General features: G+C 45.2%; 1 protein-coding gene across 3 annotated transcripts; it reads right to left on the bottom strand.

The window, feature by feature from the left end:
• Positions 1 to 815: 815 nt before the first annotated feature.
• Positions 816 to 6,850, bottom strand: CD27 (CD27 molecule). 3 transcript variants are annotated; one of them, XM_061124753.1, is made up of 6 exons: positions 6,226 to 6,850; positions 5,930 to 6,061; positions 3,168 to 3,320; positions 2,887 to 2,976; positions 2,143 to 2,268; positions 816 to 1,936 (listed from the first exon to the last, which is right to left on the bottom strand). In XM_061124753.1, exons 1-6 carry the CDS (start codon positions 6,359 to 6,361, stop codon positions 1,812 to 1,814), a joined length of 762 nt encoding a protein of 253 aa, XP_060980736.1. In that variant the 5' UTR covers positions 6,362 to 6,850; the 3' UTR covers positions 816 to 1,811. The 3 variants fall into 3 exon arrangements, with proteins under 3 accessions (XP_060980736.1, XP_060980737.1, XP_060980738.1); XM_061124754.1 differs by having other exon boundaries at positions 2,155 to 2,268; positions 6,226 to 6,846; XM_061124755.1 differs by lacking the exon at positions 2,143 to 2,268 and having other exon boundaries at positions 6,226 to 6,849.
• Between the last annotated feature and the right edge of the window lie 20,564 nt (positions 6,851 to 27,414).

Below are 27,414 nucleotides of genomic sequence, written 5' to 3'. Positions count from 1 at the left end.
TCCTAAAAAGATGATGCTGTTAAAGTGCTGCACTCAATATGCCAGAAGATTTGAAAAACTTAGCAATGTCCACAGGACTAGAAAAGATCAGTTTAACTTCAATCTCAAAGAAAGGCAATGCCAAAGAATGTTCATACTACTGTACAATTGTACTCATTTCGCATGCTAGCAAGGTAATGCTCAAAATCCTTCAAGTGAAGTTTCAGCAGTACATGAACCAAGAACTTCCAGATGTATAAGGTAGATTTAGAAAAGGTAGAGGAACCAGAGAACAAATTGCCAACATCTGTTGGATCATAGAAAAAAGCAAGGGAATTCCAGAAAAGCATCTACTTCTTCTTCATTGACTATGCTAAAGCCTTTGACTGTGTGGATTACAACAAACTGTGGAAAATTCTTAAAGAGATGGGAATGCCAGACTGCCTTACCTGTCTCCTGAGAAATCTGTATGCAGGTCAGGAAGTTAGACAACAGTAGCAGTTAGAACGGAACATAGAACAATGGGCTGGTTCAAAGTTGGGAAAGGAGTACATCAAGGCTGTATATTGTCACCCTGCTTATTTAACTTCTATGCAGAGTACATCATGTGAAGTGCAAGGTTGGATGAATCACAAGCTGGAATCAAGATTGCCAGGAGAAATATCAACAGGTATGCATATTGATACCTCAGGTATGCATGTGATAACACCCTAATGGAAGAAAGTGAAGAGGAACTAAACCTCTTGATGAAGGTAAAAAGGAGAGTGAAAAAGCTGGCTTAAAACTCAGCATTCAAAAAACAAAGATCATGGCATCTGGTCCTATCACTTCATAGGTGGGGAAAAAATGGAAACAGGAGCAGATTTTATTTTCTTGGGCTCCAAAATCTTTGTGAACAGTGACTGCAGCCTTGAAATTAAAAGATGCTTGCTTCTTGGAAGGAAAGTGAAAGTGAAATTGTGAAAGTGTTAGTCACTCTATTGTGTCCCACTGTTTGTGACCCCTGGACTGTAGCTCACCAGGCTCTTCCATCCATGGAATTCTCCAGGCAAGAATAGTGGAGTGGGTGGCCATTCCTTTCTCCAGGGGATCTTCCTGACCCAGCAATCGAACCCGGGTCTCTCACATTGCAGGCAGACTCTTTACCATCTGAGCCACTAGGGACAACAGCAAACAGTGACAAATCTAGACATTGTATTAAAAAGCAGAGACATCACTTTGTCAACAAAGTTCTGTATAGTCAGAGCTATGGTTTTTCTAATAGTCATGTACAGTTTTGAGAGTTGGATTATAAAGAAGGTTGAGCACTGAAGAATTGATGCTTTCGACTTGTGGTGCTAGAGAAGACTCTTGAGAGTCCCTTGGACAGCAAGGAGATCAAATCAGTAGGTCCTAAAGGAAATCAACCCTAAATATTCATTGGAAGGACGGATGCTGAAGCACCAATACTTTGGCCACTTGATGTGAAGAGTCAACTCACTGGAAAAGATCCTGATGCTGGGAAAGATTGAGGGTAGGAGGAGAAGTGGGTGACAGAAGATGAGATAGTTGGATAGCATCACCGGCTCAATGGACATGAATTGAGCAAACTCCAGGAGATAGTGAAGGACAGGGGAGCCTGGTGTGCTGCAGTTGGTGGGGTCACAAAGAATTGGACATGACTTAGCGACTGAGCAGCAATAGTTTCTCAAGTCTGCACACAGGAAAGGGTCCGGATGAGAGGGTGGTGCTGAAATTCGAGGTGTCCTGTCTTGATCTCCTTGGATGGTCAGTGGGGTGAGGTGGAGGCTAGGACTTGATTGCAGTGATGGCCTTCTCTGAGGAGCACTGGCTCAGAAGTAGGAAGTAGGCTCTGGTTTTCGGTAATCCTCCTGAATGGGGATGGCACTGCCCTCTTCCTCGCTGGGATAGGTATAAGCACAAGGCTCTGCAGGTGCCACTGGACTTCCTCCTGCATCTGCAGAGGAGAAACAGAGGAGAGGTGAAGGAAGAAGGGGTGAGTGAAGGCAGGCTGTCAGGAGGGCCCCAACAGAGTAGAGGGGAAGAGAGGCGACAGGCTGGTAAAGATAGAGCTGGAGAGGCCCAGAGGTTCCTCTGGGATTGGGTGGCAAAGCCGAGATGGTGGGGCGGGGTGGGGTGCAGGACCTGTATTTTGTCTCTTACTTAATCTCTTACTTAATTTTCTTTGTTGATGGAGGAACAGGGCTCCGACTATGGTGAAAGCAAGAAACATTCCAGAGAGGAGCACAAAGATGCGGATGCAGTTCACGCTGCACAGGTACCTTTGGGCTGTGATGGGGTAGGCAGGGGTCACGAAGGGGCTTGGGGGAGGGCCTAGCCCTTGATTCCCCTCAGCCCAGCCCTCCTGCCCGCTTCTCTCCCCTTCCCCATCTTCTTCCCCTACCCCCACCATTGGACGATGTCCTTTCCCAATCTCTGGACTCTGCTTCTGTTTCTTCTTTTTATTTATTTCTGGCTATGTCAGATCTTGGTTGCCCCGTGGCTTGTGGGATCTTAGTTCTCCCACCAGGGATCGGGCCCGAGTCCCCTGTATTGGAAGCGAGGATTCTTTACCACTCAACTTCCAGGGAAGTCCTTTCTTCCTCTTCTTGCCCCCGCTCCTAGGAGCTTTGTGGCTGGCTTCCCTTCTGAGGGCTTCCCTGGGGGTCTGCCATGTGGGAGACCTGAGTTTGATCCCTGGATTGGGAAGATCCCCTGGAGAAGGGAATGGCTCCACACTCCAGTGTTCTTGCCTGGAGAATTCCATGGACAGAGGAGCCTGGCGGGCTACAGTCCATGGGGCTGCAAGCAGTTGGACGGGACTGAGCAACTTTCCCTTTCCCTTCTGAACCCTCCTGCATGCATTCTCCTCTCTCTCTTGGGGTGGGGAGTGGGGAGAAAACTCACGTGACCAGTGGGTCGAGAGGGTTGGGGCCGGCAACCACCTGGAGTTGGCCAGAGTCTGAGTGTGCCGATCTGTCCTGGCCTCTGGGATCTCTGGAAAAGCAGACGAGTTGGGTAACAGCCAGGGGCCCCGGAGGACACAGGGCAAGGCTGAAGGCCTGAGAGGCCCTGGGGGAAATGGGAAGGTGGAGACAGGGTGATAGGAGGCAGCTTATGTGAGGCTGGGTATAGGAGAGGGGGTGCTGGTTGGGGTGTGAGCAGACCAAGGGTTACCTGGAATTTACCTTCAGCATAAGGTAAGTGGGAGGGTTTTGGGCGTGGGCCTGGGGCCTGGGCTGGACCATCACACTCCATACAGTCCTTGTCCCTGCACTGCTGGCCCTCGGGACAGGCACACTCCGAGTTAGCCGTGAGGGTGCAGTTTCGAATGAGAAGACCTGGTGACAGAGGAGGGGGAAGGAACACACAGGGTCCACTGGCTTAATCCCCGCTCCAGCCCCATCCCAGGCCCACCTCTAGGGATGTGCTGCCCTTCGCATTCCTGCCTCCCTGCCTCATCCCACTCAGGCCTGCCCCTCCTCCACCGTCACCCAGTGTCTTTGCCAATAGTGTCATGGTTATTCAAGAACACCTCGAACCTTTTAGAAACTTCATGGTTCAGAAGTTGAAATAGCTTGCATGATTTTCCCTCTCACCCACCGATGCTTTTGTAACTCCTTACTGAAGTATACTGACCGAGAGGTATTCAGGTCACAAACATCTTATACGAGAACTGGGGCAAATTGGACTCTCTGGTGTAACTAGCACCACATTAAGAAACAAGATGACCAGTCTTGTTCGTTTCTAGTCACTAAAACTATCACTATCCTTCCCACCAAGAATAGCCACTGACTTCCGGACCTGTTAACACCAGGAGTTAATTTTGCCAGTTTCTGAACTCTGTACGTGGAAGGAAGCCTGTGCGTGTGCTCATCTGTGCCTGCTTTTACTCAGCTCTTGGCGAGACTGAGCCATAGTGTTGAGTGTGACTGCAAATCATTCATTCTCACCATCACATAGTTTTCCATGGTGTGGCTACACCATAACATATCCATCCCTCTACTGTTAACAAGCATTTGGGTAGTTTATAGTTGCTAGCAATTGGGAACTGCTGTGATCTCGGATTGGTGTTTTACCTGTACTGACATCCTCTGCCTTTAAAATAGAGATTGTAGTCAAGTGTAGAGTTCAGGTGCTAAGTGACTGCCAATGAGTGATCCTGGGGCAGGAGGGTAGGAAGGGCACTGCGTGGGCTGGGCTCCCAGGTGGTTGGGGGTAAGAAAAGAAGGGTGATTCTGGGGAAGGTGGCACCCGGATGTGGGCCAGGCCTGAGTGGGAGTCTCTGGGGGGGTGTTGCTTAGGGCAGTGCACTCATGGGGACCCAGGGAAAGCCACCCTCACAGGCTAGAGGGGGCTACGGAAAGGGATGTCTGAGGATGCTGGAGACTACCATCAGCAGTTTCCTTAGCACATGCCTTTGGTCAGGAAAGGGTGTGAATTTCTTCTTATCCTTACTCCTTCTCATCTTTATGCCCCTGTGGCATCTCCTTTCTGAATTCTGACTCGTAGTCGCTACTACAACTTGCTTTCCTTGTGGCTTACTAGGAATTGTAAGCCAGCCGGGACAAGGATCTGCAAGGGAAGAGCATTGAAGGGGAAAAGGGGATGGTGGTGGTAGACATGGGGAAGGGTGGGAAAGGTGAAGGAGATACAGGAGGGTACCTGCCAAAAGGGGTGGGAAGGGTTAAAGAAAGGGGGCTGGGATTGGTCGAAGTGAGTGAAGTGCCACTGTTTTCAGTGAAGCCTTCACGAGCCTGGGAGTTCTCTTCGCCGTGTATAACCTGTGCACAGAACCCCACGCTGATTGCAGGCACTCGTCCATCTTACAGATGGAAATACTGAGGTTCAAGGGGACCAAACACAGTCAACTTCTTTCCAGCGCCCCTGAGTCCTGCAGCCAGTCCTGCCTGAGTGCTTTGGGGCTCTAACGGCTGACCTCACCGAGGAGGATCGTGGGTTGCACTGGGCGGGAGAGTAGTGAAGGGGGCTAGGCTGGCTCAGTACTGGGAAGAGGCCTTCCAGTGGGGCCTGCAGAGTGAGCTGGGGGACTTTGGCTGAAAAAACCAAAACCCAGTATTGCTGGGGGTTTAGGCCAAGAAGAGAGACACACCCATGTACAGTCCTATTTGTAAGTAGACTGAGGAATACCTCTTGTGTTTTACAGATGTTACCACTTGACTGTTTTGCAGTGGCAAAACCTTGTATTTATTTTAAAGAAAACAGTATTGAAAAAGCTAATCAGACTCAATGCATTTACAGGCAAGTAATATCATACTTGAGTTAAATAGCCCCCAAGCATGTCCTACTGGAGAATATCTGCTCAAAGGAACCACTTTCAAGGTACTGATCTATGTACACTGGCACATACGTCATTTCAAAAATTCTAGCTAAAATGGAGAAAGCATGAAAGTGTTCACAACGCAGCTGCTGTTTCATTTCTTAATTGTAAAAAAGATGAAATCACAAAATAAAACTCAAGCTGCATACACATTCTCTTTCCTAAATTGGCTTTTGGAGGGAAAAAAAAAAAAAAAAAAAAGGTTGTGGCCCACTAGCTTGTACTGTTAAGTCCTTAGGAAGATGTATTCCAAGTTCCAGAACAAATGTGCCCTCTGAGAACACCACCAATTCATTGGTGGGGGAGCGGGTAGGAATGGGGGGTGAGTTGCTCATCTGAAATCTAGGGTCCCAAAGCCACTTCCTGTTTTGCATTGGTCGTAGTCATTGACCCCCTCCTCATCAGCCCATCAAACTCTGCTCACTCCTGCCCTGAACCACTTCATCGCAGCGTTCCCTGTACATCAATGCACCATGCCCAGGGCACCCTAGTTCCCACCATGGGCTCCACTGAAGCCACAGAAGCTCGGACTCCCCCCCTCACCCCAACCTTCTTGCTTCTGCACACCCAGCTCTCCGTCTTGCTCCCCCAAACACTGGCCCACCTCACCAGAGTTACAGTGCCGGCAGCTCTCACAGTGGGGCCGGCTGTGATGGTCCGGCGTGAAGGAGACCCCTGGTGTACACGGATTGCATTGAGCCGCTTTTCCAGGCTGCTCGCAGTCTTTGACCAGGAACGTTCCTGTGAGCAGAGTACCAGGGTCAAGGCCGCAGGAAAACCACTCCCCCGCCCTCTCCAAGGGGCTGCCTCTGGGCCTCTGCAGCGTTCCTCCCTGCTTCCCTCTGGTCCCAGGCCTGGTCCTGTCTCTCCCCAAGGAGCTGGCCCCTGGCAAGGCTCCCTCTTACCTGGTTCACACGTCTGGCAACACCATCCTCCTTGAGCCCAGTAGTGCTTCTCCGGACAGCTCTTGGGGCCTGGGGTTGCTGAGAGTCCCGCCAGGGTCCCTAGAACCCACAGCCAGAAGGGAAGTGGCCGGGCCATGACTCCTGCCCTGGGGGGAGCTCTTCCTGCACCCCAACTGCTGACTGCGGGCCTCGGGGGGGGGGGGCAGCAGGCAGGGTGGGGGGAGCTGGCACCTTCCCAGCAAGGCGCTGGTGTCTCTTCTTAGCACCTCCAGGGCAGGTCTTCTCGGAGTCGTCCCGAGCTGGTGGCAGGCTGACCTTTGATGCTGTTGAAGCTCTATCGTAGCTGTTTTTCGCTCAGGCAGTCACTGCCACCCCTCCCCCTTTCCTGTGCTGGGTGCTGGGTGCTGGGTGCAGGGCAGGCTCTGACAGAAGACCTGCTATCTTCGGAGATGCCCCTGATGCCCTAGCCTCTCGTGGTCTCTGTCTCTCTTCTGAATTGAATCGTCTCTGCTTGCCGATGTTACCAGGTGTTGGATGTTCACAGGGATCTGCTTCCCGTATTCACACATCTGTACACAGAAATGCCCACCTTTGCCCCCCTGTTCACAGCTGCGTGTCCCCACGCCTACCCCACGTTGCTTCCTACACAGATGTCATCAGTTTATAGAGAAGGGAAACCAGAACTGAATACAGGTGTGCATGCTGTCCTCTGAAACTCTTGGGGGGCGGGGAGGTCACATAATGCTCAGAAATTTTCAGATTTGGGGAAGAAACCAGCCCTATATGACAAATTCATGGGGCTGGGGCATCGCTTACTACCAAGCACAATATTCCTGCCCCCAGACTATCCACTGTTTTGGTGGATGGATAACGACTATAACCAGCCTCACGTCAACTGATGTCTGGTTTTACGGTCGAAAGAGTTTGCTTTGGGATTGCTCAGAATCGCACAAAAGAGACTTGAACCTGAGTCTGGGCCCTGCTGGGTTGTGTGCCAGGAGCTCACGCATGGTCACTTAACCTTCCTGCCAGGCCTCCCACCCCTTCTACCATCTGTATCCTCCCCTGCCACCACCGGCTGTGTCTGCCCTTGGTCCTGGAGCACCTGAGGGTCTGCTCGCCCAGCTTAGGGCACTTGGGATTAAAGGCCGATCGCTGTTTCCCCTGTATCTGTGGCTCTCCTGGGGAGGCTGATTTGGGGATGTCAGAAACAGTGGAACTTTCCTCTCTTTGAGTCCCAGGAGCACATTTGTCATAGCCTTGTTTCTCCAGGCTATTATTTTCACTCAGGGTCTTTGCGTTGTTTCCATTCTGCTCATGAAACCTCACACCCCTGTGGGCTCCTTGGTCAGATCTGTTCTCTGTGTCGCTCTTTGGTTTCCTTTCTCTTCATTTTTTCCATCCCCCTGCCTTTCCCCAACCTCCTCTACTCTTCAGGAGGGTCCTCTTGAGTGGGAAGCCACACAGGGGTGTGATTTGAAGAGTTGCTTGTGCAAAACCATCCCATTGGCTATATCCAACCAAGTGCCTGAATTCCCCCGTCAGAGAGCCCTGGGGACCTGAGGATTCTGCTGTCACCAGTTACCTGCATTCCCAGATTATGGTCTGTATCTTCACTGTTAGTCTTTTTTTTCTTTCCTGCGTGGCTTGCCAGATCTTAGTTCTGAGATCAGGGATTGAAACCTGGGGCCTCAGCAGTGAAAACAAGGAGTCCTAACAACTGGCGTGCCTGCTAATTGCATATCCAATCAGTCATATCCAGCTCTTCAGTCACGTCCAATGGACTGTAGCCAGCCAGGCTCCTCTGTCCATGGGGATTCTCCAGGTAAGAATACTGAAATGGGTTGCCATGCCTTCCTCCAGGGGATCCTCCTGACCCAGATGTCGAACCTGCATATCTTACTGTTCTTTACCACTAGCACCACCTGGGAGGCCCCCTAACTACTGGACCACTAGGGAATTCCCTTCCCTGTTGGTCTTAAACTTAAAGGCGGCCTCGGAGAGAGATGTAGGGATGGAGGAGATCCTGAAGAATGAGGAGGAGTTGGGGACCTTTAGAGAGAAACTTGCCAAAGGGGGAACTGAGGATATTGAGCACTAACCGCCTCTGCTAGACCCTGGGCTCCCCCCCAGGAGGCCTCCTTTCTCTGGGTCAAGGCCTGTCTATTCCTCTACTCTTCACTCTCTGGGGGTGGCAGGGAGGGACAGGGAGGGCAGGAGCAGAGTCTGCCTGGCTCTGTTGGAGAACCCCTGGCCAGGAGTCAGATTTCTGGCCCTGGCTCCACTGGAAGAATGGAATGACTTCGTCTGCCTTCTGTGCTATTTGCACCAACTTCCGATAGGCCTCGCCTGTCCTGGATCTTGCCCTGGACTGGACAGTCCTTCCTCTTCTCCACTCACCTGTGGGTGCAGCCTGCTGACCTCTCCCCCTCGAGTCCTCCACCACCACTTTCTCTTTTGGGATTCAGCTTCTTCCCACCCCTCAGCTGGTGCCAAGATGCATGGTCTTTTCCCAGCAAGGTCCCTCCCGTTCTTGCATCTCCGGAGACAGAAGTCCTTCACCTCTGATGACTCTCATCACTCTGGGGAAGGTAATCTGGAGCAAGGGCGGTAGCCTGGCCATCAACTGAGGTTCCCCTTGCTCCGTATCCCTAAATAGGACATCCTGTGTCTTCTGGTATCTTCCGGTGTATTCCGGTAAGGGCTGGTCGCGCTTAGAGAGGGAGGAACAGTGCCATGGACTTGCAGGGATTCCTGTGGGTCAGATGTGAAGGTTACTCCTGCTTCTGCTTCCTCTTTTAGCTGAAGCCTTGTTCCTGCCTGTCTGCTCCTGGGTGTTCCCGTACCTCTGCCCTGCCACGGGCCCCGGGACACAAGGCCATCTTGGATTTTCCTCCGGACCGTCTATAAGCAGAAGGCTGTTAGATTTAAAGCTTTCCTGAATCTTAGATCTCGTGAAGGTACAAGTTAAAATTGCATTTGGATACTCTGGCTCTTGAATGTGGGAAGCCTCTAGAAACTAGAAAGCGCAAGGAGGGACTTCCCTGGTGGCCCAGTGGTTAAAAATCCTCCTTGTAATTCAAGGGATGCAGCTTTGATCCCTGGTCTGGGATCTAAAATCCCTGATCTCACATGCCTCGGGGCAACTAAGACTGCACATGGCGACCACTGAGCCCTAGCGCCACAATGAAGATCTGACTCAGCCAAATAAATAAATATTAAAAAAGGAAAGGAAAAACAAAACAAAAAAAACAAGGGAACAGAGTCTCCCCTGAAGCCTCCGGAAAGAAACAGCCTATGATACTTTGATTTTAGCCAAGTGATATCCATTTCTGGCTTTTGACCTTCAGAACTCTGATAGTAAACTTGTGCTCTTTTCAGCTACTGAGTTTGTGGTGATATGTTACAGCAGCCACAGAAAACTACAGCATATAGATCCTCTGGCATTTGTTTGAGATTTACTAGGTGGCCTAGTTGTTGTTGTTCAGTTGCTAAGTCATGTCTGACTCTTTTCAACTCTAGGGATTGTAGCATGCCAGGTTCCTCTGTCCTCTACCATCTCCCAGAGTTGGCTCAGATTCAGGTCCATTGAGTCAGTGATGCTATCTAGCCATCTCATCCTCTGCCACCCACTTCTCCTTCTGCCTTCAATCTTTCCCAGCATCAGGATCTTTTCCAATGAGTCAGCTCTTCTCATCAGGTGGCCAAAGTACTGAAGGTTCAGCTTTAGCATCGGTCATTCCAATGAATATTCAGGGTTGGTTTCCTCTAGGACTGACTGGTTGGAACTCCTTGCAGTCCAAGGGACTCTCAAGAGTCTTCTCTAACACCACAGTTCAAAAGCTTCAATTCTTCGGCCCTCAGCTTTCTTTATAGTTCAACTCTCAAAGCTATACATGACTACTGGAAAAACCATAGCCTTGACTATATGAACCTTTGTTGACAAGGTGGTGTCTCTGCTTTTTAACACGCTGTCTAGGCTTGTCATAGCTTTCCTTCCAGGGAGCAAGCGTCTTTTAATTTCTTGGCTACAGTCAACATCTGCAGTGATTCTGGAGCCCAAGAAAAGAAAATCTGTCACTGCCTGTGACCCTCCATACCCACCTAGATAGGAGAATCCCAGGATAAGTGGAGCAAGTGTCTCTTTCAGAATCTCAGACTGGTGGTCTAAAAGCTTCTCTGTCAGCTACTACCTGGATCATCTCAGGCGAGTCCCAGAACCTCTCTGAACTGAGTCTGTATCTGCTTGGTGATAATGTCATGTTGGGAGAATTAATCTTGACAACATGAATGAAAGGGGCTTCCCAGGTGGTACAGTGATAAAGAATCCACCTGCGATGCAGGAGGTGCAGGAGATGTGGGTTTGATGGGTTGGGAAGATCTCCTGGAGTAGGAAATGGCAACCTGCTCCAGTATTCTTGCCAGGAAAATTACATGACAGAGCCCGGCGGGCTATAGCCCATGGGGTCCCAAAGAGTTGGACACAACTGAGAGACAGCACAGCAGCATATGAATGAAATGCCTTGCCCCAACTCTAGAAACGTTCATTCCTTGCCTTCCTTTCTTGGTGTTTGAGGCTGCGAGTCCCAAGACACGGGATTGAGAGAACAGCCCTTTAACCTGGGAATGAACCGAAGAAGCATGAAAGAGATGAAGACTCACTGGATGAGCCGGCCATTCGGAGTGGCATATGTGCTCCATGTGGTTCCCTCAGATGGCTCTTGTTATGCAAAAAAGTGATGCTGCAAGGAGGTGGGGGCCACTTCCCCTCCCAGAGCCTGCTGCACCCTGGCATTTCCTGATTTCTCTTGCCCACCCAAATGAGTGACGACTGTACACACACCAGTCTAGGCAGCTCTGTGATTTCCCCAAACTTTCACTGAGTCTAGGAAGTAGCACGGTGAGTCTTGTCCGTAACTTGCCTTCATTCCCCACTCCTGGCCTGTGGTGTGTCCTCTGAGCCTTTACCTCTCACGGCCAGATCACCTCCTAGTGATGTGCTGCAGCCAGCCAGCACTGTCCAGTCAAAGCCCGATTGTTAAATTGTCAAGCATCTTGTGAGCTGATTACGCGTTAGTAGCTTGAAATTGGCCACAGTGGGAGTACTCACAACCACATAAGTCAGAAAATGCTACAAGTCGAGAGAGCTACTGTTAAACGGTTACCACCACATGGCTTCTAAAAGTGAAACTGGCTTAGTCATGTCCAACTCTTTGCCACCCCCATGGACTATACAGTCTGTGGAATTCTCCGGGCCAGAATACTGGAGTGGGTAGCCATTCCCTTCTCCAGGGGATCTTCCCAAACCTGCTAAGGCTGGGCTCAATCCTTGTCTTTATCCTGTTTTAGATCCTGGGAAGGCAGAGTTCCTTCATCAGGGCCCCAGGCGCATTCTTTCTAACTTCTACTTAGAACTGCTAGAGATGAGCTCCTGTCTTACTACTCCATCCTTCGATGGCTCAGTGGTAAAAAGTCTGCCTGCCAATGCAGGAGACACAGGAGACATGGGTTCGATCCCTTGGGGTAGGAAGTGGCAACCCACTCCAGTATTCTTGCCTGGGAAATCCTATGGACAGAGCATGGGGGGGGGGGCCACAGTCCATGGGTTCACAAAGAATTGGACACGACTAAGCGTGAGCACAAGAGAACTGCCCTAATGCTCCAACCTGCTCAGACTCCCAGACTAGCAGAGCTGGAAGGGAGGTTTCTTTTTCTTTTCATTTTTTGGCTGCGTGGGATGTGGGATCTTAATTCCCCCACCAAGGATCCAACCCACACCTCCTGCAGTGGAAGGAAGTTCGGACTCTTAATTGCTGGATCCCCAGGGAAGCTGAAGGAGGTTTCTGATCCTGTGTGTCCATCCCCTTATGTTACAGACGTCAGAACCAGGGGCCCAAGAGGCAGGATGACCAGTTCTTTGTGGCAGAGTCAGGAGGTCATACAGGGGTCCTGAACCCCGGCCCACTGCTGACGGCAGCACTTACAGAGCCGGCACATACTGCTCTGTGCACAAGCCGGGCTGAGTTCTCGGAGGCAGATACTCTCAGCCTGCAGACCTGCCCAGCTACTTTCCCTGAACCTTTCTGCTGCCTGTCTCACAGACACTGTTCTCTGCCTTTTTGCTCTTTGAAAGCACCTCAGTTTCTTTCTTTACTTTTCTTTCTCTAAATTGAAATTTAATTATATGAGTAATATATTTATGTGTGCTGTGTGCTAAGTCACTTCAGTCGTGTCCGACTCTTTGCGACCCTGTGGATTGTAGCCTGCCATGTGAATATCTTCATATATTCATAGCATCTCTTTATAGAAAATTCATAGGTATTCATATTCATATGCATTCATATATGAATATATTCATAGCATCTCTTTATAGAAAATTAAACCAGTAAAATCCGTCAATTCCACCAGAAATTAAATGCACTAAAGATTCTTGTACATATGCTCCGGGAGATACGTGCCAGAATTTTCAAGCACTACTATGGGTAATAGCAAAAGAAAAAGAAAAGAACCCATCGGTCTTTAAGTGATTGAATAATAAATGAGTTTTACTTGAATAATAAATGATTAATAAATGATAGATTCCCCTAACAGAGTATTCACCCAATGGAGTACTTTCAAGGAGTGGAAATTAGTGACCTACATGAAGCCACATACAATAATATGGATGAGTCTTAAAAACATAATATTGAATGACAATGTGAATGCATTCCTTCATGCCAGCGTATCATATGCTTAAAAATGGTTTTAATGGTGAATTTTAGGGAACTCCCTGACGGTCTAGTGGTTAGGAATCCGCACTTATATTGTAGTGGGCTGGATCCCTGGTCAGGGAACTAAGATCCCATAAGCCGTGCAGCCAAAAAATAAAGTTAATTTTATGTTATGTATATTGACTGAGAGAAGCAAGACACAGAAAAGAACATAAGACTCCATATATATGAGGTATAAAACCAGGCAAGACTAACCAATTTTGTTGTTAGGATACATATACACATAGGAGGTAGGACTAGAAAGAAAAGTAAGGGAGTCGAGACACTGCGCCCCCTGCTGGGGAATAAGGGTATGACTAGGAAACGTCTAAGTTTCTGGGGAGGTCCTGGTCTCAGCGTGGGTTTTCATGTTGTGATTTCTATATACGATTTTGTATATTTGGTATAGTTCACAATATAAATCTTAAAAATAAAAATATATTTATATATTCATATACATATATAAATAAGACAACTGATAAAATCAACTTCAAAACCACTTTGAAGGGCGGTGCCCTTGGCACCCAGGCATGGCATCAGAAAATGCACCTGAAACAGTTTGACTTAGGGCACCTATTTCCATCTGGGACAGTCATTAAAATCAAATATTTGAACCTATATCTAGAGCTCCTAGTCACTTTATATGAAATATTGTAGCAGGATTTAAAAAAATAATGAAACACACTAAATCCCATTGCTCTTACTAAATATATTATTGCTAAATATTGTTACATTGTATAAGATTTCATCATATATTAATGTTTTAGTGAGAGTAAGAGAGATCTTTCATGTTGTAAATAAGTAAAAATAATATTATTTCTAAATGTTGTTTTCCCCAATTTAATTTTCTTTTTGGCCACACAGTGCTTGTGAGATCTTAGTTCCCAACCAGGGATTGAACCCTGGCTCACTGGACCACCAGGGAAGTCCCTCAAAATTTGCCAATTAAAAAAAAAATTTTTTTTTTTTGGTGGTGCCACGTGACTTTTGGGATCTCAGTTCCCTGATCAGGAATTGAAACTGGGCCATGGCAGTGAAAAACCCAGAGTCCTAACCACTAGACCACCAGGGAGCTTGTTTTCCTCAACTTTCTGTCATCCTTTTTTATTTAAAAAATTAGGAGTGAAGATGGAAAAAATACTGAACAATTATAGATAAGACTCAAATTCCCTTTGACTGACCTCCTCCTCCCAGCCCCTATCTGGTCCTCTCTCTGCCCCCTCAGGGGTAATCATCGTTTAAGATTAGTGAGGATTCTTGCAGAACTTTCTCTAAGCAAACAAATTCTACGTGTGTGTTTTTATTTTAGGAATGTTCATGGCCCCAAATGAGGAAAGGTGCCTTTCCCTTTCCCTTGTTAGGCTGTGGTTGATAAACAGGTTATTTTTATACAGCAGGGAATGAAAGTCCAAAACTGCCGGAGACAGATGTCTACCAGCAGAAAACCAGACGAATTTTTCCAGTAAAGTGTGTTTTCTTTCCTACTTAAAATATTGTTCAGCAAAACTCAAATATTTCTCATTCTGATCTTAGCCCCTCTCCTACTGAGGACCTTCTGCTAGACGTTCCCGGAGGAGGGAAGGTGTCCTGTCTCCAGTGCGTGCTCAGTTGCTCTGTCGTGTCTGACTCTTTGCAAGCCTGTGGACTGTAGCCCGCCAGGCTCCTCTGTGCATGGAATTTTCCCGGCAAGAGTATTGGTGGTGGGATGCTATGCCCTCCTCCAGGGGATCATCCCAACCCAGGGATTGAACCTGCGTCTCTCACGTGCAGCTGGACTCTTGACCACTGAACCACTGCGGAGGCCTCCCGTCTCCAGTTCAGTTCAGTTCAGTTGCTCAGTCACGTGCCATTCTTTGCAGGAGTCGGGAGGTGACAAAGGGAGCCCCTTCGTCTCCAGGGAGGTGAGCAAAAAGCCGCTCGTACAGCCTGTGGTCACTACTTCTCCCTGGCAAGGGGCTTACCCCTCCTGCCTTTGTACCGAGATAGTTGAATGCACCTTCCCTTTCTTATTGGAAATGGTAGGTTACCTCTGTTCCCAAAGGGAAATACTACGCAAGCCTGCCGTAATTCTCCTAGCTCAGAGCCAGAAAGACAGCCTATGGAACCAATTATGCATTGAGTCTCTGTACTCGTTAAAAATGATCTCTTGGAAATGAAACAGCCCAAGACTGGCAGGTCCATGTTCTCCTTGAGTTGATTTTTAAAAGTCCATCTTTTGGACCTAGAGACTGGCATAGAGAGTGAAATAAGTGAGAAAGAGAAAAGCAAATATCTTCTATTAATGCATATACGTGACATCTAGAAAAATGGTATAGCTGAACCTACTTGCAAAGCAGAAATAGAGACACAGACGTAGAGAACAAACTTATGGACCCTGGTGCAGGCTGGGGGAGGGGGCGGGATAGGGAGTGGAATGAATTGGGAGATTGGGATTGACATATATACAGCTATACTTTATGCATACTTTATACTATGTATACAATAGATAACTAATGAAAACCTACTGTATAGCTCAGGGAACTGTGCTCAGAGCTCTGTGGTGACAGGGTGGATATATATAGACTGATTTGCATTGCTGTACAGTAGAAAATAACACAACATTATAAAGCAATTTAACTCCAATAAAAATTTTAAAAATAAACAAAGGTCCATCTTTTTCAGCTTCTCTGGTGGCTCAGTGGTAAAGAATCCATTGGCAAGGCAGGAACCTCAGGAGATGTGGGTTTGATCTGGAAAGATCCCCTGGAGGAGGGCATGACAACCCACTCCAATGTTCTTGCCTGGAGAATCCTATGGACAGAGGAACCTGGCGGGCTACAGTCCATGGGGTCGCAGAGTTGGACAGGACCGAAGCGACTTAGCATGCACGTACCATCTCTTCCAAGATAAAGAAAGGATTGTTAATTGGCCTCATACCCCAGCCTGCCGGGCAGAATTCTCCAAGGGCCTAGCACACTTGTGTTTTGTGCCGGGAGCCAACACACGAGACCCTACCCCTAAAAAGGCCGTAAGGGAGAAAACCTGACGGGCAAGGCGAATCAGGTTTTCAGGGGTTTCGAAAAGGCCAGCTCACGAGATCCCACCCATGACAAGGTCACGAGGAGAAAGCCTGACAGGCAAGGCAGATCAGGTTTTCAGGGATTTCGAAAAGCTGCCCCCAGGGCTCGCCTTAAAGATGATATCTGTCTTTCTGATGCCTGCCTCAATGGACTACTCCCTAATTTCTCTGACACAGGCAGGAAGGCCTTCCCCGATCTCTTCCCAAATAAGAATCAATTTAAAACTTTAATCAATAAGTTTCCCAGGTGGTGGTATTTTATGAGATTATTCAGGGTGAAAGGAGTGTTTTAATTTAAACTCTTTTGCTGGTAGTTGGTTAGCCAAACGCATTTATGCCCTTGGTACTAATATGCATGATTGCTTATAATATCCTAATCATAAAATAGCATAAAGAACCTGATTATATAAAAGCCCTAACAGATATAGAGCCCTTTAAAGGGGTAAAGGAGTCCTATTAGAAAACATAAGAAAAAATTATTCTATAGGTGGTTATTGGATTGTGATTTGCTTGCTGTGTTTTTGCTTGCTGTATTTTTGCCTTTAATGTGCTAAGGTTGTGTTATAAAAACCATTGTTAATATAGTTAAAGATCTAGAGAAATAAGAACTTAGCCCTAGTGTGGTAACAATGAGATGGTTGTTAATTGTCAGTCAGGAGTGCTAGGCAGAAGCTGCCTCACCAAAGTCGCAGAGTCTGTATGGGGTAAACTTCTTAGATAAACGCAACCAACAACTTTTGCAGAAAGATTAATTTTTGTATTAACAAGAATATAATTCTACTCTGTACTATTTCCCTATGACACTGTTACCTTTCAGTTAAGGTCACCATAAAAACAGAAAATAGGTTTACAATCACCTGACCTGCGTAAAATGTTAATAGCCCCAAGGCCAGAAGATCATGTGCTAAGAATTGCTATAGAATTAGAAAGCAAAAAAATCCTGCTTTTCCTAAAAATCAAACTGATGTAATGCTAATCCTGTGTAATCATGAGTAAGCATCTTGTACTTTGAAAACGTTCTGTGAAAGGGTATAAAACCGGTTGTCAAAAAGTAAAACACAGACTTGGCCCTATCAAGGCTGGTCTCACGTGTCTTCTCTCTCTCTCTCGCCGACGCCGTTCATCCTGAGGGTACCCCCTGGATCCTGCCGAGGCTGGACCCCGGCAGTTTTGGGTTTTGCGTTGTTTTCTTATGGGGGTTCCCTGGTGGCTCAGATGGTAAAGCGTCTGCCTGCAATGTGGGAAACCTGGGTTCCATCCCTGGGTTGGGAAGATCCCCTGAAGAAAGGAAACGGCAACCCACTCCAGTACTCATGCCTGGAAAGTTCCATGGATGGAGGAGCCTGTGGGCTACAGTCCATGGGGTCACAAAAAGCTGGACACAACTGAGTGGCTTCATTTTCCTTTTGTTTTCTTATACATGATACACAGTACACATCCTTCTAAAATTTGCTTTTTCAATCCAATAATATGTCTTAGAGATCATTTCATGTTATACATGTAGAACTACTAGTTTGGATAGAGAATGGATATATGCAGGCTTTTTAGCCATTTTCCTTTTTAGGAAATATTTAGTTTAGAATATTTAGTTTTCCCCCTAACATCTCGTTATTACAAATGGTGTCGCATAAACATCTGAAGCATCTGTATGTCTGTGGGAGTGTTTCTTTAAAGTAGATTCTGGGCACTGGAATCGCTGAGTCATGGGGTGTGCACATTTTTCACTTTAATAGATACTGGCAAATTGCTTTCCAAAGTGGCTCTACAATTCACACGCCCACTAGCTGTGGGATGAGAGCATGCCTCCTCACACCCTGCTCACTTTTCATTTTAGCAAAGCACTGTGGACAATCGAATTGGGGGAAATGTCATGTTGTTTCAGCGTTCATCCCCTGATTACCAGCGAGGTCCAGCATCCTTCCGTGATCGTCGGCCGTTGTATTTTCTCTTTGTTTTTGACATCTTTTTATCTTTGGGTCACCACAGGTGTCTTCAAGACCAGTCTTGGTTCTTCCCTGTGAAAATCCTGTTTTAACCTCAAATTGCAGGGCCTCCACCAGTCCCGTGGATCCTTTCAGATTGTTGTTTCTTTTTTTAAGTCATGGCCAATCATTTATTGTGGCATGTGGGATCTAGTTCCCTGACCAGGGGTCAAACCCAGGCTTCCTGCATTGGAAGCACGGAACCTTAACTACAGGACCACTGGGGAAGTCCGCCTTTAGATGTTTGCCCTCATCCTAGGTGCTCAATGTCCCTGTGGCAGTGGAGGTCATTCCTGTCTCCCCTACAAACCTCCAGAAACTTCAGACCTGCATGGAGGTGGTGTGCCTTTCCTCATTTGCAAAATTCCAGTAGGACTTGGGGGAACCCCAGACTGCTCCACCTCAGCACTAAACGCCTCCCTAAAACTGCACAGTCTTCTGGTCCAGACTGAAGAGCAACAAGGTGCATGCGGCCTTTTTAAAAATTGAGATAAAATTCAATATTTTAACCATTTTATAATGTACAATTCAGTGGATTTTAGGATTTTTCCTAATGTTGTGCAGATAACACCACTTTCTGATTCCAGAACATTCCCATCTCCCCTAAGAGAAACCTCATGCCCACTAGCAGTCAGTCCCACTTCCCCCCTCCCCCATCTCCCAGCAACAACGAATCTATTTTTGGTCAATATGGATTTGCCTATTCTTAACACACAAGCTGGAATCAAGATTGCTGGAAGAAATATCAATAACCTCAGATATGCAGATGACACCACCCTTATGGCAGAGAGTGAAGAGGAACTAAAAAGCCTCTTGATGAAAGTGAAAGAGGAGAGTGAAAAAGTTGGCTTAAAGCTCAACATTCAGAAAACTAAGATCATGGCATCTGGTCCCATCATCTCATGGGAAATAGATGGGGAGACAGTGGAAACAGTGGCTGACTTTATTTTTTGGGGCTCCAAAATCACTGCAGATGGTGACTGCAGCCATGAAATTAAAAGACGCTTACTCCTTGGAAGGAAAGTTATGACCAACTTAGATAGCATATTAAAAAGCAGAGACATTACTTTGCCAACATAGGTCCATCTGGTCAAGGCTATGGTTTTTCCAGTGGTCATGTATGGATATGAGAGTTGGACTGTGAAGAAAGCTGAGCGCCAAAAAACTGATGCTTTTGAACTGTGGTGTTGGAGAAGATTCTTGAGAGTCCCTTGGACTGCAAGGAGATCCAACCAGTCCATCCTAAAGGAGACCAGTCCTGGGTGTTCATTGGAAGGACTGATGCTGAAGCTGAAACTCCAATACTTTGACCACCTCATGCGAAGGGTTGACTCATTGGAAAAGACCCTGATGCTGGGAGGGATTGGGGGCAGGAGGAGAAGGGGACGACAGAGGATGAGATGGCTGGATGGCATCACTGACTCGATGGGCATGAATCTGAGTAAACTCCGGGAGCTGGTGATGGACAGGGAGGGCTGGCGTGCTGCGATTCATGGGGTCGCAAAGAGTCGGACACGACTGAGCAACTGAACTGAACTGACTAAACTGAACATTTCATATATATGGAGTCATATAATATATGGTCATTTGTGTCTGGCTTCTTTCACTTTAGCAAAGTATCTTCAAAGTTTATCCACGTTGCTGCATGACTTCAGTTCATAATTCTTTTTTATGGCTGAATAATATTCCATTGTGTGGGTATCTCACATTTTACCTATCCATTTATTAGCTGATGAACATTTGGGTTGTTTCCACTTTTTGGCTGTTTTGAAAGAAGCTTCTGTCAACATTCACGTATAGATTTTAATTGAACATGTGTTTTGAGTTCTCTTGAGTATATACCTACAGTTGGAATGGCTGGGTCATATGTTAAGTCTATGTTTAGCTTCTTAAGGAACTGCCAAACTTTTTTCCACAGTAACTGAACCATTTTGCATCCCCCGTAGTGGTACACGTACTTACTGTACAAGCTTACCATCATCTGTCAATTTCCATTAAAAAATTATAGCTACCCCGGTTATATATTCTTTTCATGTTCTTTTTGGACATTTATATTCTTCTTTAAGAAATGTCTGTTCAAATCCATTGCCCATGTTGAAATTGGATTAGTCATCCTTTTTGTTTGGTTAGAGGAATTCTTTATATATTCTGGATATTGGATTCATCAAATATGTGACTTGCAAACATTTTTTCTATTCTATGAATGTTTTTTTCACTTTCTTAGTGGTGTCTTTTGATACACAAACATGTTTAATTTTGATAAAGTCCAGTTTTTTTTTTTTCTTTCATTGCTTGTGATCTTGGTGTCATATTTAAGACATCCTTGCATAACCCAATGTCACACGGATTTACGCCTGTTTCTAACAGTTTTATTTCTTTGATCTATTTCAACTTAATTTTTGTATATGATTTGGGGTAAGAGTTCAACATCATTCTTTTGCCTGTGAATATGCACTGTCCCAGAACTAGCTGTTAAAAAAAGACAATTCATTTTGCATTGAGTGATCATAATGCCTTTGTCAAAATTAATTGGCCATAGATATATGAATTGATTCCTGGACTCTTGAGTTTATTCCATGGATCTGTATGTCTGTCTTTATGCCAGTACCACACTGTTTTGATTACCATAACTTTGTAATAAGTATTGAAATTGGGAAGTATGAGTCCTCCAATTTTGTTCTTTTTCAAGATAATTTTGGTTATTCAAATCTCTTATATTTCTGTATGAATTTTAAGATTAGCTTGCCTATTTTTGCAAAACAATGCAGTTTGAATTTTGATAAGGGTTGCACTGGATCTGTAAATGAATTTGGGGAGTATTGTCATCTTAAAAAATGTGAAGTCCTGGGACTTCCCTGACAATCCAGTGGTTAAGATTTTATGCTTCCACTGCAGGGGGCACAGGTTCAATCCCTGGTCAGGATTCCAAATACCTTATGGATGAAAAAAAAAAAAGCAGAAAATCAGAGTTCTCCAATCTATGAGAAGATAGGCTATTTTTCCATTTATTTAGATTTTCCTTGATGTCTTTCAACATTGCTTTGTAGTTTTCATTGTACAGTCTTGCACTGTCTTCATTAAATTTATTCCTAAGTATTTTATTCTGTTTGATGCTACTGTGCATGGAACTGTTTTCTTAGTTTCATTTTCGAACTGTTCATTGTTTGTGTAACACTTTGACTTTCAGAGGAGGTCATTGTTTTCTCCACAGAGTTAGAACTTGGCGTTTTGGGGATAGATGTGTTATGATTACATCCGGTGGGCTGTGGCTTGGGTTACCTGTGACTTATCTGAAGTCACTGATGGAGCATTTGATTCTGTGACGTAAAGGGAAACTTATCTGACTCATCTTCCCCACACTTCCTTTTCTTTTGTCTCCCTCTACTGGGAGAGGAAGAGGGTGGTTTGGTGGCGGGGGCTTCCCCATCTCTCACGGTTGCTTTCCCTGACCTTGGGATGCCTCTGAGGCATTTCTGAAGGTCGAGGGTTGTGGCAGCCGTCCCTATTACGTGTGAGTTGGACCAGAATCCTCCCTTCTTTGATGAGTGTCTTGCCCACAGAGGAGCAGAGAGGGTGCCTAACCCAAGGTCACACAGATTTACACTTGGTTCTAAAAGTTTTATTTCTTTGATCTATTTCGACCTAATTTTTGTATATGGTTTGAGGTAAGAGTTCAACATCATTCTTTTGCCTGTGAATATGCATCGTACCAGCACCAGTTGTTAAAAAAACTACTCATTTCATGTTGAGTGGTCATGGTGCCCTTGTCAAAATCAATTGGCCATAGATGTATGAATTGATTTCTGAACTCTTGAGTTTATTCCATGGATCTGTATGTCTGTCTTTATGCCAGTGCCACACTGTTTTGATTACCAAAACTTTGTAGTGAGTATTGAAATTGGGAAGCGTGAGTCCTTCAATTTTGGCGTGAGTTCCTTCAGGAAGGGTCCTGGAGGTGGTTGCGATCAGAGCAGTCAGGGGAGGGTGAAAATCTGGTAAATGGGATGACACATTTCACCTGCACTAGAGCTCAGAGACAGCAACGAGAGCTTTAGGATGGGCAATGGGGTGGGGAGGGGTTCTGTGGCTGAGGAGACCCCATCGTATGTTCATGCTAAAACAATGGGATAGGCTGGCTAGGTACAGCTGTAGGAAGCAGGATATTTTCAAGTTTGTGTGTTTTGATAGTTGAGTGCACAGAAAAAAAAAAGTCTATGCATAGTTACTGGAATTTTAAAGATACAGTAATTTTACTTGTTAAAGTAATAAATTTCAAACCTTATTTTCCTTAGGCTCTTCAGGTTCAAATAAGTTTTGTTATTCTGTTAAAAATACAATAAAAATGTAAAATCTTACTTATTATTTTTCTTTTCTTTTATTATTATTATTATTATTTTTTTCTTTAATTTCAACCTATAGGTTTTGTTTAACTCTTTACACTAGAGTAAAACAAAGACAGTGATCTTCCCTTTTATTGACCATTTTTTTTTATGGTGGTAAAGTACACATAAAAACTACCATCTCAACAGTTAAGTATATAGTCCAGTATAGGTATAAGTGCAGGGCTTCCTTGGCGGCTCAGACGGTAAAGAATCTGCCTGCAATGATAGAGACCTGGGTTCGATTCCTGGGTCGGGAAGATCCCCTGGAAAAAGGGAATGGCTACCTACTCCACTATTCTTGCCGGGAGAATTTCATGGACAGCGGAGCCTGGTGGGCCACCGTCCATGGGGTTGCAAAGAGTCGGACACAACTGAGTGACTAACTAACATACAGGCCAGTGATATTAAATATATTCACCTTGTTGTGAAGCCATCGCCATCATCCACCACCCCCCCAAACTCTTCTTAACCTGTAAAACTGAAAATCTACATATATTAAACAAAAATTCCATTTTCTCCTCCTCCTAGCCCCTCTCAACCTCCATCTTAACTTTCTGACATTATGATCTTGACTATTCTAAGTACCTCAGATAAATGAAATGAATAGTTTTCTCACGATGCCCTCAAGGTTCGCCCTTGTTGTAGCGTATTGCAGAATTTTCTTCCTTTTTAAGGCTGAACAATATTCCACTTTATGCATATACACATTATGCTTATTCATTCATCTGTCAATGGACATATGAGTTGCTTTCACATTTTAGCTATTGAGAATAGTGCTGTTGCAAACATAGTAAACCAAACTCTTCTACACCCTGCTTTCAATTCTTTTCTGCATATAGCCAGAAATGCAATTGCTGGATCATGTGATAATTCTATTTTTAATCTTTTAGGCACCACTGTTCTCCAGTAGCTGCACAGTGTTTACATTCCCATCAACAGTGCATGAGGTTTCCAATTGCTCCACGTTTTCGCCATCACTTATTTTCTGTTTTTTTTTTTTTTTGATAGCACCCATGCTAATGTGTATGAGGTGATATCTCACTGCAGTTATGTTTCACACTTCTCTAATGATTAGTAATGCTGAACAATCTTTCCATGTGCTTATGGGCAATTTATCTGTCTTCTTTGGAAAAATGTCTATTCAACTTCTTAGCACTTTTTTTTTTGGCCCTGCCGCAGAGCTTGTGGGATCTTAGTTCTCTGACCGGAAGTTGAACCCCTGCCCCTGGCCGTGGAAGCACTGAAACTTAACCACTGGACTGCCAGGGAATTCCCTCTTTGCACATTTTTGAGGGTTTTTTTGTTGCTGTTATTTTTTAATTTTGCTATTGAGTTATTAGAGTTCTCTCTATAATCTGGATGTCAATCCCTGATCAGATATATGATTTGCACATATTTTCTCCCATTCTCAGGGTTGCCCTTTTACTGTGTTGATAGCATCTTTTGGTATACAAATTCTGAAAATTTTCATGAAGTTCAATGTGTTTTATACATATATATATATTCAGATTATTTTCCATTATAGGTTATTATAAGATATTGAATATAGTTTCCTGCTCTGTACAGTAGGTCTTTATTTTATGTTTTATGTATGTTAGTGTGTATGTTAATCCACAACCCAGTTTACCCCTCCCCACCCTTTCTCCTTTAGTAACATAAGTTTTCTGTCTGTGAGTCTGTTTCTGTTTTATATATAGATTCATTCGTATTATTTTTTAGATTTCTGCATATAAGTGATATATAATATTTGTCTTTGTCTGACTTATTTCACTAAGTATAATATGTTTTAGGTCTATCCATGTTGCTGCAAATGGCAATATTTCATTCTTTTATATGGCTGATCAATATTCTATCATATATACACATATATACACACCACATTTTCTTATGTCAGTTGTCTGTTGATGGCACTTACGTTGTTTCCATTCTTGGCTATTGTACACAGTGCTGCTTGCTGAGAGATTTTTTAAAAATTAATTAACATTTAATTTGTGACTGTGCCGGGTTTCTGTTGCCGCGTGGGCTCTCCAGCTGTGGCCAGCAGGGACTACTCTGTTGTGGTGCATGGGCTTCTCATTGTGGTGACGTCTCTTGTTTCAGAACACAGGGTCTAGGTCACAGGGCTTCAGCAGTCGTGGCTCACGGGCTTAGCTGGCACACGGCATGTGGAATCTTCCTGGAGCAGGGATTGAACCCATGTCTCCTGCACTGGCAGGAAGATTCTTTACCACTGAGCTATGAGAGAAGCCTGCTGAGAGATTTTTGATTACTGATTTAGTTTCCTAACTAGTTACAGGTCTATTCAAATTTTCTGTTTGTGATGTAGTCTTTGAAGGTTTTGTGTCTCTAAGAATTCATTCATTTCATCTAGGTTATCCAGTTTTTTGGTGTACAGTTTGCAGTACTCTCTTATAATCCTTTTCATTTCTTTTTTTTTTAATCCTTTTCATTTCTGTAGAATGAGTAGTAATGTGTATTTAATTTGCTTTTATTATTTTTGGCCGCCCCTCACAGCTTGCAGGATCTTAGTTTCTCAGGCAGGGATCAAACTCATGCCCCTTGTAGGGGAAATGTAGAATTCTAACCGCTGGACCCCCAGGGAATTCCCTCATTTCTGATTTTAGTAATTTGTCTTCTCTCTTTTTCTCTTAGTTCATCTAACTAAAAGTTTGCTGATTTTCTTGATCTTTTCAAAGAACCAACTTTTTGTTTCAGTGATTTTCTCTGTAGTTTTCCTGTTCTCTATTTTGTTTATCTTTGCCCTAATCTGCGTTATTTACTTCCTTCTGCTAGCTTTGGGTTTAGCTTGTTCTTCTTTTTCTAGTTCCTTAAGTTGTAAAGTTAGGCTGTTGATTTGAAATCTTGCCTTTTTTAATGTAGGAAAATTTGCTATAAAATTTCCACTTGGTTACCACAATCACTACATCCCCAAAGTTTTAGTATGTTGTGTTTCCATTTGCCTGTAACTATTTTATAATTTCCTATGTGCTTTCTTCTTTGATCCATTAGTTGTAATGTAAAAGTGTTGTAAAAATGTGTTGTTTAATTTCCATGATATTGTGAATTTTACAGTCTTCGTTTTGTTATTAATTTCTAACTTCATTCTATTGATCAGAGAAGATACTTTTTATGATATCTATCTTTTAAAATCTACTGAGGGACTTCCATGGCGGTCCAGTGGTTAAGGCTCTGAGCTTCCACTGCAAGGGGCGTGGGTTTGACCCCTGGTCAGGAAGCTAAAATTCTGCATTGCCATGTGATGCTGCCAAAAAAAAAAAAAGAAAGAAAGAAACCAAAACAAACTCAAATATATGTGAAACAGCATGAGTCTGATTTCAGCTTCATCACTTCTTGTTGGAATCAGTTAAGGTTTGACTGGAGAAGCAAAACAGCTGTGAGTGACATGGATTAGAGGACTGATGAAGGGTCTGTCTGTGGTGGGCCTGAGATCACCATAGATCAGTCGGGAAGAAATGCTGGCTGTGAAGTGGGGAAGGGCTTGGAAGGACCACGTGGAACCTGCGTCTGTCCCTCATAGCTCCAACCTGGATGATGTGGGTTGTCTGCAGAAGTACTTGGCGCCCTCTGCCATAGAGAGGCACACACTCCTGGCCCAGGAGCTGGCGTAGCTGAAGGGGGAGGTCTGACAGGAGCAGGAGGCTCTGCAGGACTGGTTGTTGCTCCCTGGACTGAAAAAGTGAACTGTCAGAGCAGCTGTGATAGGTGGGGGCTGCCGCACCCATGCACCCACGCTGACCCTCAGGGCAGTGGTTGCTGCTTCACTTCTGCCTTTCCACCTTTCAGACCCCACACACACTTCTCTCATAGCCAGCCCTAATCTGGAACCACACAGAGAGGGAATTTCAAGAAATGTGCTTCATCTTAGCTATGCTGACAATGCCACTGCTTTGATCACAAACATTCCTGGAGTTAAAAGGACACCTGTCCACCGAGGGAACAGTGTTACTATCTCAAGTGGACAATATATGACCGTGATCTGTGATGACTACCTCAAGAAGGCTTAAGTTATCTATTTGCCAGACATTTGAAGCTAGAATGCCAGACCTGGGGCCAATGTACAACTAGATGAATCTTCTCGATTGGATACAATAAGTTCCCTGAAATATTTTAACCTCCACTTATAAATTTAATATTTTTGATTTTGTCTAAGTCCATAACCTTCCAATGGGTTTAGATTTGCATCCTGCCTTCTGGGTCCAAATTGCACCCTCTCTACAGTACATGGCGGCCTGGGACCCCACCCAAGCCTCAGCTAATTCTTGATAACTCTTTCCTTCAGCCTCAGTGAGTATTGGATGTTTTCCTTATCCTGTCTGCTGCTGCTGCTGTTCAGTCGCTCAGTCGTGTCTGACTCTTTGCGACCCCATGGACTGCATCATGCCAGGCTTCCCTGTCCATCACTGGGGTTTGCTCAAACTCATGTCCATTGAGCTGGTGATGCCATTCAACCATCTCACCCTCTGTTGTCCCCCTCACCCCCTGCCTTCAAACTTTCCCTGCATCAGGGTCTTTTCCAATGAGTCGGTTCTTCACATCAGGTGGCCAAAGTATTGGAGCTTCAGCTTCAGCATCAGTCCTTCCAATGAATATTCAGGGTTGGTTTCCTATAGGATTGACTGGTTTGATCTTGCTGTCCAAGGAACTCTCAAGAGTCTTCTCCAGCACCGTAGTTTGAAAGCATCAGCCTTTTAAAAATTTTGTCTGAGTAGGTCACAACTCTCTAGAGATGTGACACTCTCATGACATCCCACCAGCATCTGCAGACCTCTGCTCACAGCCGTGAACTCACCCTAAAGACGGTGCCCTGAATGATGACCCTGCAGGCCCAGGAGTAACCCGGGGAGTGGAGAGACAAGCATGTGCTACATTCACCTCTGATCAGGATCTTCACAATTCAAGTTATGTGATCCAGGGAGACCCCAGGAGGAACGTGGGGTCCAGGGTCACCTCTAGGAAAAGAACTGAAGCCAGCAAAAACATACACAAACTTTGTACGG

Source organism: Dama dama, chromosome 22, assembly GCF_033118175.1.
Source record: "Dama dama isolate Ldn47 chromosome 22, ASM3311817v1, whole genome shotgun sequence".
Classification (NCBI taxonomy): Eukaryota; Metazoa; Chordata; class Mammalia; order Artiodactyla; family Cervidae; genus Dama; species Dama dama.
The sequence above is the reverse complement of the archived record's forward strand: the minus strand, read 5'-3'. Positions and strand labels throughout refer to the sequence as shown.

What these genes read in the sequence shown, in the direction of transcription:
- CD27 (XM_061124753.1), bottom strand. Translation starts at nt 6,361, where the DNA reads ATGGCCCGGCCACTTCCCTTCTGGCTGTGGGTTCTAGGGACCCTGGCG. An exon ending in CTGCCGGCACTGTAACTCTG is followed by an intron (nt 3,321 to 5,929) that starts GTGAGGTGGGCC and finishes CTCTGTCACCAG; the next exon opens with GTCTTCTCATTCGAAACTGC. An exon ending in CCTCTCGACCCACTGGTCAC is followed by an intron (nt 2,269 to 2,886) that starts GTGAGTTTTCTC and finishes ACCCCATCACAG; the next exon opens with CCCAAAGGTACCTGTGCAGC.